The sequence below is a fragment of the Rhamphochromis sp. 'chilingali' genome (genome assembly GCF_963969265.1).
Source record: "Rhamphochromis sp. 'chilingali' genome assembly, chromosome: 16".
NCBI classification, from domain to species: domain Eukaryota; kingdom Metazoa; phylum Chordata; class Actinopteri; order Cichliformes; family Cichlidae; genus Rhamphochromis; species Rhamphochromis sp. 'chilingali'.
Window position 1 is genome coordinate 15,417,329 of NC_137943.1, and position 18,393 is coordinate 15,435,721.

Genomic DNA, 18,393 nt, shown 5'->3' on the forward strand with positions numbered 1-18,393 from the left:
TTCTCCAAGGCTTAAGGCTTCTTATGCATCGTTATTTTCAATTTCACATAAAATAATTAATATTGCATGAAAAGGGCAGGTTTCAGCTTTGATTTGAGAAATTGTTTATTAATATACTAATATGCATTTTAAACTCATTTCTTTTGACATGCAGTGTTTCTTCTTTCACCTTTGACTATTCAGCTGCACAGAGAAAGAGTGATTCTCATGTCAACTAAATATTTTTGCATGTCATTTGCAGTAATGTAGTGTTTGTGCTGTTTTTTGTTACGGCCTTTGGATAATGGGCAGTTATTTTTGATAGGTTCTTTTTTTAACATCCAAACTAAACCTTGGCTTTTAATGTTCCCTTTACCTGAGGTATCTCAAACAGTGTTAAACTCCAAGATTATCTTTAATTGTGATCAGCTGACAATCCCAAATGGGCAGCATGGTGATACAGTGGTGAGCAATACAGTTCCTAGCTTGGACCTTTTCGTTGGGGTTTCCTCCCATAGTCCACAGACAAGTGTGTGAGATTAACTTGACATTAGGTACTTATGTGACCATGAAAGGTTGACGGAGTCTCCACCTTAGCCTCATGACACACGGGCAGCCTGTCAGCTAAGATAAACTGCCTATAACCCGTTACTCTGGCTGGATGAGTCGTTAGGAACATTAATGGATGGATGGCCAATTTCTAACGTGAAGAGTTGATCTCTGATTTTGGTAAAAGAGTCAAATTCTACATGTACCAGTAGAAGAGTTATATATTTTAATGTTAAAATGTAACTGGACATTCAATTACAGAATATTAATGTATTTAATCTCTCTGCAAGGCTTTCAGGTATTTTTTGACCTTCAGGGATTCTTTTTGTTGCATAAAGCTTTTTGAAACCATTTTAATGTAACCTCCACTAATCTTCTAACAGGATATGCACTGACTTAAAAACACAAAAACAAAACATAAAAACTATTTGGGACAAATTTTCCATGAAAATCCAAAGGATGTGATCTTCATGCTCACCAACATGCACTTGCAGCTAAACCTCTTCTTTGTTTTCCTTTAACGCCAACAACAATGGGCCCACTATACTCACACTGCACTTCAAAACTGACATCAAATCCCCTGGTGCAAGCTACAGTACGCTTTCATGTTTTTGGCTTATAACGTCACACAGGGTGCTGTTGCTGCCCCCACAGCCAAGTCAATTACATGAGCGTACGATCATGTCAGTTTTTACTGCCATTTTAATGATAACTGCAGAGAAGTTCAGAGATTCAGAGATCATATAGACTGAAAAGACGAGGCTTTCTGGAAAGAACTTCGAAAGAAATATATGATAGTTTTGCTTCTGGTGATGTGGAAGTTTTATCTAAGTGGCGACATCTTTTATTTACGAGAATAGCGAGTACTCATCCCTGGTATGAACAGTACAGAGCTGTTGAGATGCCACTGTTTGCATGAAACAACCAATACAGCGAGTGTAATGGACCTCTAAGCAGAACTAAATAGCACTGCTTAGAAATTGAGTGCATTAATTACTAAAAATATGAAGTCATGCACATGCTTTAAACAGGACTTTCTCAGTGTCAACACTGAGTAAGAAGCAGAATTGGCTAACCAGCTATTTACTACGATGAGTAGCTAAAAATTTATCTAAGCTGGCCAGTGAGCTAACAGCGCCAAACTTACTCCTCTCACCCCTGACTGGTCACGGCAGATGGCCACTCCTCCCTGAGCCTCCTTCTCACTGAGTTTTCTTCCTGTTAAAAAGGAGTTTTTCCTTCCTACTGTCGCCAAAGCTCTTGCCCGAAGGAGGTCCCATTTTTATTTGTATTACTGTAGGGTCTTTAAATTACAATATAAAGCACAATGAGGCAACTTTTGCTGTGATTTCGTAGATAAAATGTAAATAAAACTGAATTTAATAACTCCGTGTCGCACAGTCTTGTGTCTGGCTTATCAATGTTTGGCCAGGGCTAGGTCTCACGCAAAGTGCAAGCACACACACGACGAGGCTGATGGCTGTCCATGACCAGTTTTCTGGATGTTACACAGAAACTATTGAAATAATTAACAAAATATGCACTTTGCCTCAACTTTTGTACACTCAGCCTTGTGTTTATACGATCTGTTCTCATACTGATGAGAAATAACAGTCCGCTGGTGTAAAGTGACATGATTCACCAATTTTCTCTGGTATATTTCTTTATTTTTTAACTCAACACGATTAATCTTTGGGAATCTCTTTCAAAGCAGGCTTTAGATTAAAGTGTTCTGCACTGTTCTTCCTCCCCTCCCCTCAGCTTCTCCCTCTCCTTTGCTACCTTCTTCTCATCCGTCTCACACTGGCGCACTGCTCATTAGCTTTCTGTCAGTCTTGGTTTCTGTCTCCCACTCCTTCTCTTTTTCTCCCTCTCTCAATTCCTTTCTCCTCTGCTGTCATCCACTCCCCCCACCCTCCCCACCACCAATTCTTCTTTTCTTCTGTGATTTCAACAAAAGTTTCTTCAGGGATCTCCTTCATTTTCATCACTCTCTCCTATGCTCACCATTTTCTCACCTTCCCTCTTTTCTTTCTCACCTTTCTTTCTCGCTCGCGTCTCCCTCCGTCTGTCCCCTTTTTCCGCTTTGTGAAAAGGCTTTCTGTAAGAATTGAAAGTAGGCTCTGAAGCCGCCACCCACATTCCTGCTAAACACACGCTCACACCTAAACAAGAATCGTGACTGTCTGTGCCCATAAAAGCCAGAGTGAGACGGCAAATGTACACTAGTGCTGAAGACAAAAACACTGCTGTGTACTTGTGATCACAGAGAAGTTCATAAAGATACATGTAAACCAACATGAAGCAGAGGGATAGCCACGAGCATGAGGCAGCTGAGAAAAATTAAAGGAGAAAGGGTGCTTGGGAACTTGAGCTTCTTATTGAAATGGCTTTTAAACAGGCGTCTTCATGAGTTCAGCTTCACTCCTCTAGAAGGGAATTCAAATCCTCCCATCTGTCCACCAATCACACTCACTGATCCTTCTTTAATACTTCCTTCTGTTAGAGGAAAACACCCAAGTCACCGTCCCTACAAACTGGGCCCACAGACAGCACTGTCTATATCCTTGTTTACTTCACAAGTCAGGGTTGTCCTCGGTTAAGCTTTAAGCATTAAAAATTGGGATAACTTGAAAAAACTGACATTTAAATACTTCTAATCTAATAACATTTCTTCTTGGTGTATCATTTAAAGCACTTCACTCACTTGTTGCTGTAACTATTAGGATGGATGATTAGGAGAAAAACTTCAAGTTCAAATGAATTCATTTAAGCACATATTGTAACTCGGGCTGCAAGTAATCACATAACACAACATGGCAAAGCTCTCGAATGTTTGGCTACTTTTGGAGTTGTTGAATTGTTTTACAGTAGAGCATCACTGATGCAAACGGCACTGTACGACAAAGCTGAGATGAAACTGACATCACAGCCGCTTTTACAAGCCGCCATTACTGGATGCTGTGCACCTCTCGAGTTTTGTAAACCCGGTGTGCCGCGCCGTTGGAACAGAGTGGAAGACACGATTGTTCAACTGTGTTGGTTTCTACAGCTATTTTAATGATATGTCAGGGGAAAAAGCAATTTCTTTGCTTCTGGTTTTGACGCTTTCACCTTTTGTACCAGTGCAATGTGGAGGCATTGTCTGAGCAGCTGCAGCTGTCGTTCAGGAGGTATAACAGCGAGCATGAAGGGTTGTGGCTGTGTGATGAGGTCACCTGCGTCCATGTTGTCTCACTTGGTTTTTTAATATTCACACCTACAGACAGTAATATAGTTCATTCTGAGTCACTCTTGAGTTTACATTTAATCTTAGATATTTGATTTATGTCCAGTAAAATAATCATAGTTTACAAAACGTAAATCTACATGACTTTAATGTCGGTCAAAATAGTTATCGTTTATTGTTGCTTAATTCAAATCAGCAGCCTACGTATGACCCTGATATTAACTGCAAATATTAATGGTAATAGTCACCGGAAAAGCTTCATACTACTTTCATTTATAAATTGTTGATTTGTGTGTAATTTTAAGGTTTTGCACAAGAAAATGCAAATGTTTCAAATCTGCATTAACATCACTTTTACTTAGTGCTCTCAAGCTGCTTCCATTAAAATGAGTCACACTCTGTGACCTTTTCCACTGTAACATTTACTGTAATTATAGGCTGTGTGTTAGACGTATGACTCTATACACCTGTCATTTTAACATAAATAATGAATTATACCTTACTTAGCCGTTCTTCAAATGCTCAGTAAGTACATCATGAGTAATTCTTCCCCATTCAGAAATCACAAGTTTCCTACTTCAGTTAATAGTGGAGCTCTCTTGTCTTAATATGCGAAGGTCAAGCACAGCAAATGACCAAAACATTGTCATTGTCACATTGACAGTTAGTGCTTAGGCGAGCAGCTGAAGGGCACTCAGCTTCTTGCCACTACGCTGATGGGCTGTGGAGTGGAAATGTAAAGTGCCACTAATTTCACTGTCAGAAAGTCATTTACAAATAAACCGTACTGCTGCTCGCCGTAAAACAGCTCTCAAACCATCATAGGTGTGTAGCGACACTAGTGGCCTGCAAAACAGGCAAAGGACAGCTCTGTAAAAACGGACAAATATACAGTTTAGACGTATTTACATTTGATTTTTTAACTTTGCCATGCATCAGCTACAAATGTCAATATTAATACTACTAATGATAATATTTTGACCTTAATTAACTTACAGAAAACATACATTGTTTCAAATTGATGATTTTTCTGAAACCATGATATTTCGAATGAATGAATGAATGAATGAATGAATGAATGAATGCTGCTTCCTTGTCACAATTGATTACCACTGTGGGTAGCTCCATGTGTCTGATTTGGCAGTTTTAAACCAGGATGCCCTTCCTGACTTAACCTCAAAAGGGATTTGCGTCTCTGGTTTGAATTGCACCCATCAATAACCCATCAGCAGTAAAAGGCTGATGGGTTATTGTTTACAACTGTAAATAAATCTGTAAATTATCTGAAAAATCTGAGTATGTTGATGGTTTTCATTTACAGATCCTTGTTTTGTTCCTGTTATCATGTTTTCTAAAGTTTGAAAAAAACCTGCTGTAACTGAAAGCAAATTACCACGTGATGGTTGGACTGTACCATAAACTAGTGCTGCAGTGGTGAGTGGTAGTGAGTTCTCAGTAGGGCTGCCACAAACGATTATTTTGATAGTCGACTAGTCACCGATTATTTTTGCGATTAGTCGACTAATCAGATCATCATCCATTGGACGCAAAACTACAGCTTATTGCACCAGCAGCATCTGCTCTTATATAACTATCATTAGCTTACAGCTTTAAGTGTTTAAGGTCTGTGCTAACTAAAAATAAAGACAAGATGATAGTTTATTAAATTATAATGAAATTTGTGGATTGTTTCGGTGAAGTTTAATAAACTCCTTGCTATCTAAAATATAACAGGACACTGGAGTATATTCTGGAGCATCTCACACTTCTGATAATCAGCTGTCTGCTTGACGTTTATTCAGCTGTGTAAAAACTATAACTTTAATCTCAGACAAACTGATTTACTCAGGAACAAATAAAATACTAAAAAAAAAAAGCCAAACAATAACATTTTAAGTTATCTAAGTGACTCATATATATTTAACCTGAGTAGCGAAAGACGGCGGTGGGTTTGAAAACGATTTGCGGGGAGTCCGGTGTTCTCACGGCGCTAGTGAGCCTAGCCCCCGGCTCGCTAACGAGCTAGTGGGTAACAGACGTCTCCGAAAACGTCGGAGCGCTTTTGAAAATATGTGGTGTCCTGATAAACTGAGCAGATATTTGAGGTTTACACAGCTACATTCTCGCCTGAAAATATGTTAAACGTTTATTTTGTGACCCAGAAAGAATAATAAGAGTAACATTAAAACTAACCAGCTGCCGCCATTGTTGGAAACTGCGCTGGGCCGCGCTATGAATTCTGGGACACAGCTGCTTCTTCTTCTTCTTCGGGGTTTAACGGTAGCTGACATCCTTGTACATGCAATGCTGCCATCTTCTGTTTCAGTCCGTTATTACACTCTTAAATCCTGCCACTTATTCCTGCGTCTTTTGTGATCTTACAAAGCTTCAAACGACGCGTCGACTATTAAATCAGTCGTCGACGATTTTGATAGTCGACGTAATCGTGACTAGTCGACAAATCGTGGCAGCCCTAGTTCTCAGTAGGCACCAGGTGGGAAAACAAATGTGCTTTCACAAAAACTCTCAGGTTCCCACAAACAGAAAGCAGAAACATTTTTGGTGAGTAATCCGACGTAACAAGAGAACCTCAACCCACAAAATATCGAACCTCTGGAAGGAAAAGTTTTTCAAAAATACCTCTGTGAGTGCTTGGTGAATGGAACAAGCAGTTTGAGATGAAACCTCCCAAGGCGTTTTCTCATTCACCATGATGGCATCCAGGGTGGCCTTCTCTAGTATGACATCAAAGGAGGAATCCGGGAAGGAGAGCTGACGCACGTCCATCTGATGCCATGTCATACCTGGGCAGTGACTGTACCTGGCGCTCATTGTCCTGATGCACACAGATGAATAATCTATGTTGGCAATAGTATGATAGCCAGCGCTGTACATGTCACCACTCATACTGCTGTTTCCGCAACCTGTGGAAGAGCAATAAAACAAAGTGAGCCAGTGCCAAGTGAAAAGTGCAAGACACATACAAGAGATGAAAGGTCAGGAGGGGAGAGATGATGGCACGGGGGAGAAGGGAACATAAAAGGATAAGTCTGAATCCGATGTTTCAAATGACCCATATATTTTTCAAGTTGCAGTTATACAATCACATGATCACTATAGCATGATGTAATTACATAAAGCCTTCCAGGGCACCGCACAAGAGACACACACAAAGTCTCTGTTTCATCAAACTTATTTAGTATGAAACCTCACACTTCAGGGCGGTCATGTAAATGTGCGTTCAGAGGGTGCAGCTTATGCTGAAGTGATGTCAGACTCATGAGATCATCGCCAGCTACAAGGTTTCAACTTTGTCACCAAGCACCACGTGCACGAAACCAGAGCATCCAAAGAAAGAGGACAAAAGAAATGTAAGGGTAACAAGATGAAAATAATCTGCTGAATGTAGATTCTCACCTTTTTGAATCATATGACTCAAATCATGCAGTCGGAGGAGGAGCAGTGGGTGGAGATGATAGGAAAGGAGGGAAAGAAAAGAGTAGGAGGAGGACTTGTGGGGGACATACACCATGTTGATGCACATGTTCTGTTTGCTGTAAAGCTGAAGATGTGTCAAGCATGATCATATTTTCTTGCACTTTTTAAAGCACGCATGAGCATGCATCTGTATTTAAGAGTTATCCGTCTGGGGAGGGAGGAAAGTGTGATAAAGTGCGGGGCTGTGATATCCAGCAGCATGTTGGCATCGACACCTCGGTTGCAAACGTGTGGCTGGCGCTTGTTATCACCTTACTGCTTCTACTAATTACCAGCCTGAAAAAACCCCATGTGTGTCTGAGTGTGTGTGCAAGTGTCTGCAGCCTCACACTAAAAACACATTTGCCATTTATTTCGGTGTGTATGTGTGCAGTACATGTGCAGATGTTGTATATTTGTAGCTGGAATTCATTTTCACACACTGACAGCCACAAACAACATGAAGACAGAAGATGTGAAACCCAAGGCAATAAAGTCAGAATTGAAATAGCAAGAATATTATACTGAATTACATTAAATCCCAGGAATGAAAGAAAATTCCTGCACCAAATAAAGTGCTAAACTCATATAAATCAGCAGTACCCAAACTTTTTCATCTCATGTCCCCCTCAGCGCTGTAAGATGGACTAAAAAATGATCAAATGTTTGGGTTTGGACAACTTTCAGCTTACTATGATTCAGTTGTGATTAGTTAAAAGTTTTAACAGAAGACTTGTCCTGCTGCTTAGTAATAAAGTCCACGCTCTTTCAATTTAGGTTTTGAATATCAGGATATAAGTAGGCCCTAAAATTAGGCAAATAAAATTTCAACACTACAAAATCACATGACATATTACATCATGGCATTATTTGTTTAACGCCGAAGCAATGGGTGAAAAAATAACTACATCAGTACTGCTTCCACAGGAATTAAGTGGGTACTTGGTTAATTGTCCATCAGCCTGTGAAAGCACCGGCTGCACTCAGGTAAGTGTTAACACAATGCCAAGGATGAAAGACGTCAGCAATAAACTTGGAGTAGCAACTGTTGCTGCCCATCAATATGGGAAGGGTTATAAAGTGAGAAACACTATTCGCAAGTGGGAAACATTCAAGACAGCTGCGAGTGTTCCCAGGAGAGGACGTCCCACCAAATTCGTCCCAAGGTCAGATCGTGAAATGTTCAGAGAAACTGAGAAAACAAAAGCTACATCTCACTCCGTGGAGCTCTCAGTTAGCATGTTAACGTTTGTAACAACACAATTAGAAAAAGACTGAACAAATATGGCTTGTTTGGAAGGGTCCCGGATAGAAAGCCTCTTCTGTCTAAAAAGAACAAGACAGGTTTACAAAGTTGGGTCTGAACAAAACCACAAGATTTCTGGAACAATGACCTTTGGACCAAAGTGGAGCACAAGCATTTCAGCACAAACGCCTAAAACCAAGTGGTGGAGGGGTGACAATTTGCAGCCACTGCACCTTGAAATCATTGAGTTGTTGCCCATAAAGACCTCTGTATACCAAAGTATTCTAGAGTGTAATGTGACGCTGTCTGTCTGACAGCTGGGACAGCTCAGTCAAAACTGGGTCATGCAACAGGAGCAAATCTACAACAGAATGGCAAAAAAAGAAAATAAGCTGAAGGACTAGTCAGGCAGCTATTCTTGCTGCCTGACTATTGCCTTAGTAGCCCTGAAGTACTTGCACCCCTGATTGGAAACTACTGCCAAAGACCTGACCTGTGATCAGTGTGCATTCACAGGGAAAGACGTGAGAGTGTGTGTTCCAGATATCAGAGAGCTGGAACCATGTAGTCCCTGATGGCTCTCCCCGAGAAGTTGGCTTCAGGACGAGGGAGGAAAATATGTCAACACCGCTGGTCAGAGTCAAATAGTTGAACACTTTCTTTATGGATGACTGGAATAAGAGAGGAGGTGCCAGAGTTGAATTACGCAGCCTCAACAGGTTATTTTAGATAAGTTTAATCTCCCTTTGCCTCTGCCAAGAGCAACAGGCAACAACTTTGGAAAACAGACTACATGAAGAAAAGCAACCTGATAAAAAAACATAGCCGGAGAAGGCACAAACAAAAGTGGCTTCAACATTTGGGAAACATTACGGCTAATTTCACAATAACTATGCAGTAAAAACAAAGCCTCGCTTCATGCCCGCATTTGGTGTTTTACTGAGTAGATCAAATCACTTCTGCTCACCCTCTCAAATCCTCAAGCAAGCCAGACATTGTTTCCAAAGGGGTCTCCCCAAAGGCAAAGCCGTGTGTGCATGTTTTCTTTTTCCATGCACTTGGCTCCAAAGATGAGGTGTCACATGACGGCTCATTCCTACGGGTTGTCACGACATTTATAGTTACCAGGCTGTCATCAAAGACACTACTTTCTTTTTGGGTCCGTGACATCAGCCGGTACCCCCTGCAACCTCCGACCTTTACACAAACACACAGACTCTTCGATCTGCCTGCAGACACACAGCCAAAGAAGAGAAATCTGACTGGATTACTGCCACTTTATTATATTCCGTGTGTAGGGAGGCTGTAAATAAACCATTTAAAGTTACGGGCTTGAACTAGAGTTCAGGCTGTTGGTTCTCATATTAATAAATGCAAATATTAAAAGAACACATTGCAGAACTTTATTTCACAAAACATCTCAAATCCTTCTTACTGCAGAATCATTCATTAAAAAAAAAAAAGTATGATGGCTCTCTTGATGTGGGTGGCAAGCCTGAAAATGTTAAGAAATAGTAGATTAGGATGTTGGTGGGGTTAGCGAGTGCATGTACTATGTGTGTTTATGTGACAAAGGTTCATTTAGGACATCAGGCCAGTTTAGGTCAGTCTGCAGCCTGAAGTCTGTTTTTCCTCTGGCTGGAAGCGAGGCAGCTAAAACCTCCTGATAGCCAGAGAGTACATCCTAACTGGATTATTCAGAGTGGCGGGCTGGGAGACTAAAGTTAGAGGTGTCATTTCACCTCCTCCTGTGTGTGCATGTGTGTGATGGAAAATCTGAGTCCTCCCGCACTTAAAATGTTTCATGCCATTCCATCCAAAATACAAAAACAAACAGTGGCGTACAACAGTCATCTGTTTGCAACATATATAAACAGTTTGTTGCTTCAAGTGCATCCACTGTTTGCTTTTCTGCATCCATTTATAAACTGTAATCCAACACAAACAAGTTTGTGTGTGTGTTTTTTTTTTTTTAATAAGACAGGAAGTAAACGAGCTGCCAGCACTGAGAGAAATGTTGCCCAAACATGGAGGTGGTTCCTTCTATCAGACAACAATGGTATCAGGTCACCTGTTTGACTTCACAAAGCCTTTGATATTCAATAAACAACATAACACGCGACTTGGACAGCTGTGGAGATACACCACAGGAAAGGAAACCTCAGAGGTAATCCACTGGAATAACACTGAATTCCTCTGCTTGTACACAGTTGGCTTTCCAAAAATGAAAAAAGTGCCAGGAATAACATTTCTGAACCAGACTACAAGCATGATTAACACCTGGCAACAGTTCTGTTATTTTCCACAGGTTTCTACACAGGTGTGCACCTCATTTATCGCAAACCTGTACATAATGCTGTTACAGCAGAACGTGCACTGGTAAATCTAAACCTTGTTGATTACAAAAAGTCTCAAAAGAATTTTTTCCCAATGCAAATGCTGCAACAACATGGATTCAGACTCAAATTTAGAGCCTGTTTTAAAACAAAAATATATGGCTCTTTTATAATATATATATGTAATGTATATGTAACTTGTTTACAGGCAGTTGGGTATTTGACCTTTGAGCTTTAAGATTACTGCCATCCACAAAAACAGCATCTCTCCAGAGTCCATCTATGGTAAGGAGGGGTGGTGGGTGGGGAACCCCTGCAAGCGAGCCAGTGGTGTGAAATATCAAAGCTGCTATCTCTGAGGTGAGCCGAGCACAGCAGTGGAAACTCCATGATGTCAGAGGCATGCATACTATTCATTCATATCCCAGATTGGTTTGGACACATTAAGGCGACCGTGGCCAGTGCTGATAGAAGGTGATGTTCGCATGCGCTCGAGCAACAACACCGAGCTCCGCCGCCCCCGCACGCCCAGGCTGTGGGCTAGCCTGAGGTAAACTGAAACCACGGTGACACTTCACAAAGCTCAGCTGCAACTCAAAAGCAACATGTTATACGTTAGCCTAGTTTAATGAAACTCGAGAAATGGAAGCAGAGAAGAACTTTCCCTTAGGTAGTCAACTGTAAATTTAACAATTGTGCGCATAATTGGTGATTAACTTTCACTGAGCGGTCGCATCGGGTCACGAGAAGCCGGCACGTGTGTGTGGGTTTCTGTGTGCACTGAAACACTAATGAACTTGGACAGTCACATGGGACCTTGTTTTAACCAATTATCTCTTGTTATCTTCCCTATAGCCCAAGTTAGCACCTACTCTTATCTCTTCACTGATGCATGACTGCTTAGGCCAATATGATGAAGCATTTTTACACAAACTCAAACACAAATATGTGGAGAGATTAATCTTTTATTTCTGTAGCTTTTATAGAGTTTTTAGGTAGCTGCAGATGACACAAGACCAAAGATTTTTTAGTGCCCTTAAGACAGCTTCAACAGCTTTCTAAAATATAATGTCTACAAGTCCTTCAAAAAGTTAAAAGTATATATTCTAAGAGTAGTAGTATTAAAGATAAAAGTGTGAAGTGCATAAAGTTTTCTGTCCTGTGTACTGTAGTGTGCTTGGTGCAAAGATCCAGTGTGGGGGCTCCCTTAAATCTACAGTTCCTGACAGAGGAGTGCAAAGAGAGGTGGTGCCCAGAAAGACTTGGGTTGTATTTCAGTTATCTTCTGTGCTAACCACAACCCTGGGAGTGACTGGTATTATTTGTGGGTAAGTAGTGAGATCTGTGGTCAAATCTCTGCATCCTCTCGAGTGAAAAACACCTCTTTCCTCAAATCTCCAATAGATCAGGGATTTCCCTGCCACCTGACAGATTTATACAGCACCTAAATGTTTTTGTGAAACTACCCTAAAGGCTCTCTATTAGGGTTGGGCAATTAGACGAATATATCGACTATCGCCGAAAGGCTAAGCCCATGGGCGATCGTTTTTGCAAGGGCGATTTATTTATTTATTTGCTCATGAGTAAGATTGCTAATAACGATGGTGCTAATAGAAACACTCAACAGAAAATAATAATAATAATAGCGCTGTTTTAACAGCACCCTCTTTCATCTGCGAGCAAAGGCACCCTCCTCAGAGTGCGCCCAAATGCTTGTTGATGGAGCTGCAGAAGCTGGTGATAGCCTAGCATACTCAGCCAGATGGTGGACACGTACGTGCTCATGCAAGTTAGTCGTGTTTGAGTACTTTGCTCGCACTATACGTCTACACAAGCGGCACACCACTTTGGTTACATCCTTTGGTTTACCTCTTTCATCTAGTTTAAAGCCAAAGAAATCCCAAATTGGCGACTTCATTGGTTTTTTTTAGTGCTGTCAGCGTTAATGCGCCGTCATCACGACTAACGCGATTAACAATTAACCCATCTGAAGCGCAGACTGACTCAAAATCCCTGAAATGGCTCGGTCAATGCATTTCGGGCAGTTTGTACCAAGTTTGTTCATTCTGCGCTCCAGATGGATTGAGCGTGGTAAAAATTGTAATCGCATTAATTGTGATGACCGCGTTAACGCTGACAGCCCTAATTTTTTTTTTTTTCTTTTGGGGGGGGGGGGGGAGTAGTTCGTTCATGTTTGGACTTCGTCTGTGTTGTAAACGTGCAAATCAGTCTGTGCATGATTACATTGCTCTGCCCATCAAAAAGTCTGCACATGCACGCACATATCGTCCATTGTTGATTATTGGCTGTACAAATAATACTGAATTGAACTGAACTGAATGAATATATCTATTTTTACAGAAGAAATGAAACACATAAAAACACAGTTATGGTCTCTTTAGCCAATTTCTTCTTTCATAATATCTGTCCAGGACTACAGTTATTATACGCACCTTCCTTACCAATCTAGCTAGCTTATAACTTGGTACTCTACCTTCTTATTTAGATACGATCACTTCAGGCTTCAAAACACCAAGATGGTACCAGTCCAAATGTCAAAATCAAGGCACAAAAATGTAGCCCACAAAATAGGTGATGTCATGATGGATGTGGCTGTAAAGTCGTCCATCTACTAACCATGAAGGTTGGTGGCTTGATTCCATGGGCAAGATGCTGAAACACAAATTTCTCCAGCTCTGTCGATCAGTTTGAGTTTGAGTGTGTGTGATAGTTGGAAAGCGCTTAAAGGCATAGAATAAAGTGCTGTATGTGTGAATGGGTGAATGTGCCCTGCAGTTAAAATGTGCTTTGTGTGCTCAGTTAGAGCACAAAAGCGGCCTCACTGAGCACCGGTCCATTTATATTTTACTGACAGGTAAGAGGACAGTTGCCAACAGCATCAGATTGTTAAAGCTTGTTCAGCTGCAATTCGAGACAGTATGAGACTGGAGAAGATTAACAGCGGAAACAGGTGAAATAAAGGTGGACAGAATTTCAGCCAACAATAGATGAGGACACTGGGGACATGTGGAGTAATAAAATTAAAGGATAGGCAGCGATAAAAGAGACGTCTGAAAAACAGGTCACAATAAAAAGGAAAACATGAAAGAGCAACAGAACAGAAACGTGGCAGGAAAAAGGGAAGAAGAGGGGGTTGAGAAAATGGATAAAGCAAGATGTTAAAGAAAGTGTGAGATGAAGGCGGGAGGATGAGCAAAGGAGAGAAAACAACAACTGGGTGAACTAACCAGGCTCGTCTCAGTATGTCAAACTAAGTACAAACCCAGTGTTCTTACGATCACACAGCCAAATAAGTCATCAGGTGGAAATCTGAAAACAGTTGTGTGGTTCAGCGTGTGTGTGTTGCATTTGGCATCTCTGACACCATCTCTGCAGCAACCCCAGATTTAGATATTCTTCACTGAAATTACTTTTTTTCCAAGCAGTTTCAGATGCTTCAGAAAAGTTGCATCAGCAGCCAGATAAAATTCTCTCAAAAGCTCGGCTCTTCCGGCAAGTTCTCCTCACGAGTGTCTTCTTCGCTCCACTCACAAAAGCAACTTCAGTTATGTAACCAGGCATACAAGATAATTAGCGACTGAATAATTAAGTGTGTGCCCGTGATAGTGTGACTGTTTGATGGAGTGTGAGTGCGCGTGTGTGCATGGCTGCATGTGTCTATGTGCCTGTGTGTATGAGTGATGGAGGACTTTTGGAAGGACTCCACTGTATGAATCTGCCTCTCTGTTGTGGCATGTCGCCTAAAGCTTCTATCTGATCCAAAACCACCAACAGGCACCAGAAAGGGGAGCTTAGTAAATGGCAACAAGAGGAGGGAGAGCCATCTTTTCTCGCTTCATTTCGCCAGAACTAACAGTTATCGATAGCCGCCCACCTCCATCTTTATATTACTATTTATGCCTTATTGCCAGAATTCATACAATACCAAGAGTCAAGCATTTTCAACAAGCACTTTTAAATTATTATTTTTTTAAACTGGAGGTGCGAGTGCTTTACACTCCAAACCCTGCGCAAGAAAAACACTCATTGGTGGAAGCTGCAGCTCTACTGGCTACATTTAAAAATCCTCTCCGTGCTTAACGGGGTCACATAAGAGCCAAAAAACCAACTGTGCTGGTGAAAGTTTGGAGATCAAGAACAATGGAGAGAGCACTAACAGTAAAGGGTGGGCAGCTGTCAGACAAAGTGGGCGAGAAGACGGCACTAGGGGAGACTAAAAGTGGGAGTAAAAGAGTGAGACAGAGAGACGATGTGAGCCCAAATCATGCAATGTGATCTCCCCTCGCTGTGTAACTCAAGAGCCAGCGGGGGGGTGGGGGGGGCAAACACACAGGATGAGTCAGGTGTATCACTGCAGATCAGCTGACAACAATGACAACAACTACAGCCGATCCTTCCTCAACATAATAAACGATGGCACAATTAAGCGAGTAGATCAATAACTACGATGACAATTTACTATTCATGCGGCGGGTCTATTGTGTCCACTTCTCTCTGACTACCAGTTTTCATCCCACTGAAGTGGCTGCAAAATAAAGTAATGAAAAAAGAAACTTTCATAAGATCCATCAACAGCCCACATACTGCAGCATATCACAGCACGCTCTTCATCACATCATGGCATCCTCTGTCACAAACACAGCTGCGTGACAAATTCAGATCTCTGGATGTCCTCTGAAGGGAAAGGACGTGTCTCATCACATCTCCAATAGATCCGGGTCTTTCCTACCATGGATGGCATCGATGCAGCACCCAATATTTTTTGCGGACCCACGCTGTGGGTTTTCTATTGCTCTGGGGAGAAAAGACACTGCAGTGATTTTGATATGAGTGGTAGAAAAGTAACCTTAATGTGGCCACATTTCCTGTCTGTTTAAGTCTTTCAGGGTTATTGCCACCTTAAGCACTGAGTTAGCCTGGTTCAAGAGAACTGTTTTGCTGCCATGGGGAATCATAGCAACTCCCAATGTCTTTGCAACAGAATTGAAGCAGGTATAAAACAAAACAGAAACAAATTATGAAATAAAACACTCAAAACAACAGCACTGAAAAGTCTGTCGGAGGAAATATGAGAGGAACAAGAAGGAGAGAGAAATAAGATTTCCGCAGTGACTCAATCAGCTAGATAGTAGCTACAAACAAAGACATTCGAGCCAACAGAACTGTAATAAGGAGCTGCTGTAGCTGTCATGTCAATATGGACAAAAATCTCTGAGGATAAATAATTCAGGCCATTCTGGAGGCAAACCAGGGTCCAATCAGGTACTAGCAATGATAAAGACTGATGTGAGTTTGCATTGCTGTTCTCTGGGTAATCCAGCTTCATCCTACTGTCCAAAGATAATGCACTTGGTGGGATTAGGTTAATTGTGAATATAAAATACTACTAGCCCTGTGACAGGCTGGTAACCTGTCCAGGGTGTACCCCCGCCTCTTGCCTTATGCCAGCTGGGATAGGCTCCAGCCCCCTTGTGACTGTGAATTGGATGAACAGAGGAGAATGGATGGATGAATTGAATTACCTAATTAACAAATATAATTTCATTACCATTTTTGTATATTTTGTATAGATTTTTTCTAAATCATACAACCAAATACTAGACTTTTTTTTTTTTTTAAACACAGGTGACTATCTGGTTTGTTTTTACTAAGTATTCAAGCAAGACGGTTTTATGTGCACCTAAATTGCAGTTGCACATATATCAATATTTATTTTTCCATCAGGCTACACTAGAGCCTCAGCCTGTGTGTGTCCCCAGCTGTGCTGCTTGAGTGGCAGTGTTTTAATCTGTCAGTCAGTGGCGTTGCAGCAGACTGGAAGGTCGTGATTCAGCAAGAAATTGAGGGTGTGCATGTGTGTGTGTGGGATCAAGTTTGCAGGACTCAATTTTTTCATCCTCTTTAATCTGAGATTAGTCCAGCTCACCTGTACTGTGACCTACAGCACACACTTATAAAATAGGGAAGTACAGCACAGAGAACACAGACACAAGATAAACGTTTCAATGACATTTTGAAAAAAAAAAATCTTATTTAAATGAGGCCAAAACCAGTGAAGTTGGTAAATAGTCTGGCACATGCTGTGAACAGGAAACACAAAGATAACAAATACACACACAGACATGCGCGCAGACATTATGTGTGAGGGGAAAGAAAAGGTAACAGCAGTGTAGGCTTTTTCAATTAGCCACCTACCAAGGCCGCGTCTGTGAGAAAATGAAACGGCAAAAAAGCACAGGTATTCACAGGTTTAAACACACAGGCATGTATGCACACACGCACACCACTGCAAAAACCATTGTCACACAAAACTGCACTTACACATACTCATACTGGCCGAAACTTGACTTGACTGGTTAATTATCTGCCCGGTTGGCACGCAAGTTTGTCAGTTCAAGGTGCCTGCGTCTATATGTAAATGGCTCTCTTGCTTGACCTTGGTGCGATTATGCAGTATGGATCAGGTTTCAGTCCACCGTGGGAGCTTTATGGCTGACCAAGCATATTGATTGCTGCAGGAGGAAATAGCATGTCTCCCTGCAGTGTCACAGTGTCACAGCCTGATCTGAATATGAGATTCAAGTCAAAGGCCCTTCTAGAAATCTCTAAATCATTCGGCTCTAAGTTGATGATTGCACTGATATATGGTTGACATATCTGCAGAGTTGGGCTTCCAGGGAGCCTCCTAAGCAGCTGAGCTCAAGATGAGGCTCCAGAAAAGTAACGTAGCTAGTAACGTAACTCTTCCAGCTTATGATCCATCACAGGGTGCAATTCACAGGTTATAGTACGTGCAAAGACAAGTGTGACCCGGACCGTCTGCACAATACCGGTGAAGACTTATTAGGTGACCACTGTGTGCAAGTTTAATGAAATTCTGAATAATACTTTCAACTCAGTTTTATTTATACACCAAATAACTACAACAGTTATATAACGGCACTTTATACTGTAAGGTGAAGACCCTACAGTGTAAGAGAAATTCCCAATGATCAGATGATCCCATATGAGGAAGCACTAGGTGTCGATGGGAAAGAAAAACCTCTTAAAAGAATGAAACCTTCAGCAGAACCGGGATCAGGGCGGGGCAGCTACGTGCCTAGACTGGGTGGATTATTAATGCAAAGCTGAAAACAAACCCAAAGAAAACTTCACTGATTACTGAAATTAGAACCGTAATGTGTTACGACAGTGTGTTACACCCAACTGGTCCTAAGTGTATCAGGAACACTGGATGTCTACTTAAAAAGGCAAATTCAAACCAGTATTCTTAGCCTTATTCTCAGCCTTGGTATTACAGTGGTGACGCCGTAAAGAAAAAACATGACACGGCATTAAAAACACTTTTTGGTTCGTAAAGAATGTCTTTGTTTAGCATCAGTTCCATCCTTTCAAATCTCTAGGCTGCATTTAGCATTACCCAGAATGGTTACTGCAGTGTGTTCTGGTATGATAGTGTGGTTCGCAGACACCAATGAGCAGCTGACAGCAATGAAGTTGCTAATGAAGAATGAGTCAGCCTCTGAGACAGGTTGGTGGATGAAGATGGTAATTAA

General features: G+C 41.4%; 1 protein-coding gene across 2 annotated transcripts in view; it reads right to left on the reverse strand.

Annotated features, from left to right (window-relative positions):
* The window catches only part of ece2a (endothelin converting enzyme 2a), a 114,942-nt gene that overhangs the window by 62,621 nt on the left and 33,928 nt on the right, over positions 1-18,393 (reverse strand). For both annotated transcript variants that reach the window (XM_080906976.1, XM_080906975.1), the window contains exon 3: positions 6,398-6,681. In XM_080906976.1, the coding sequence (XP_080763102.1) occupies positions 6,398-6,681 (284 nt within the window). The remainder of the gene's footprint in view (positions 1-6,397; positions 6,682-18,393) is intronic.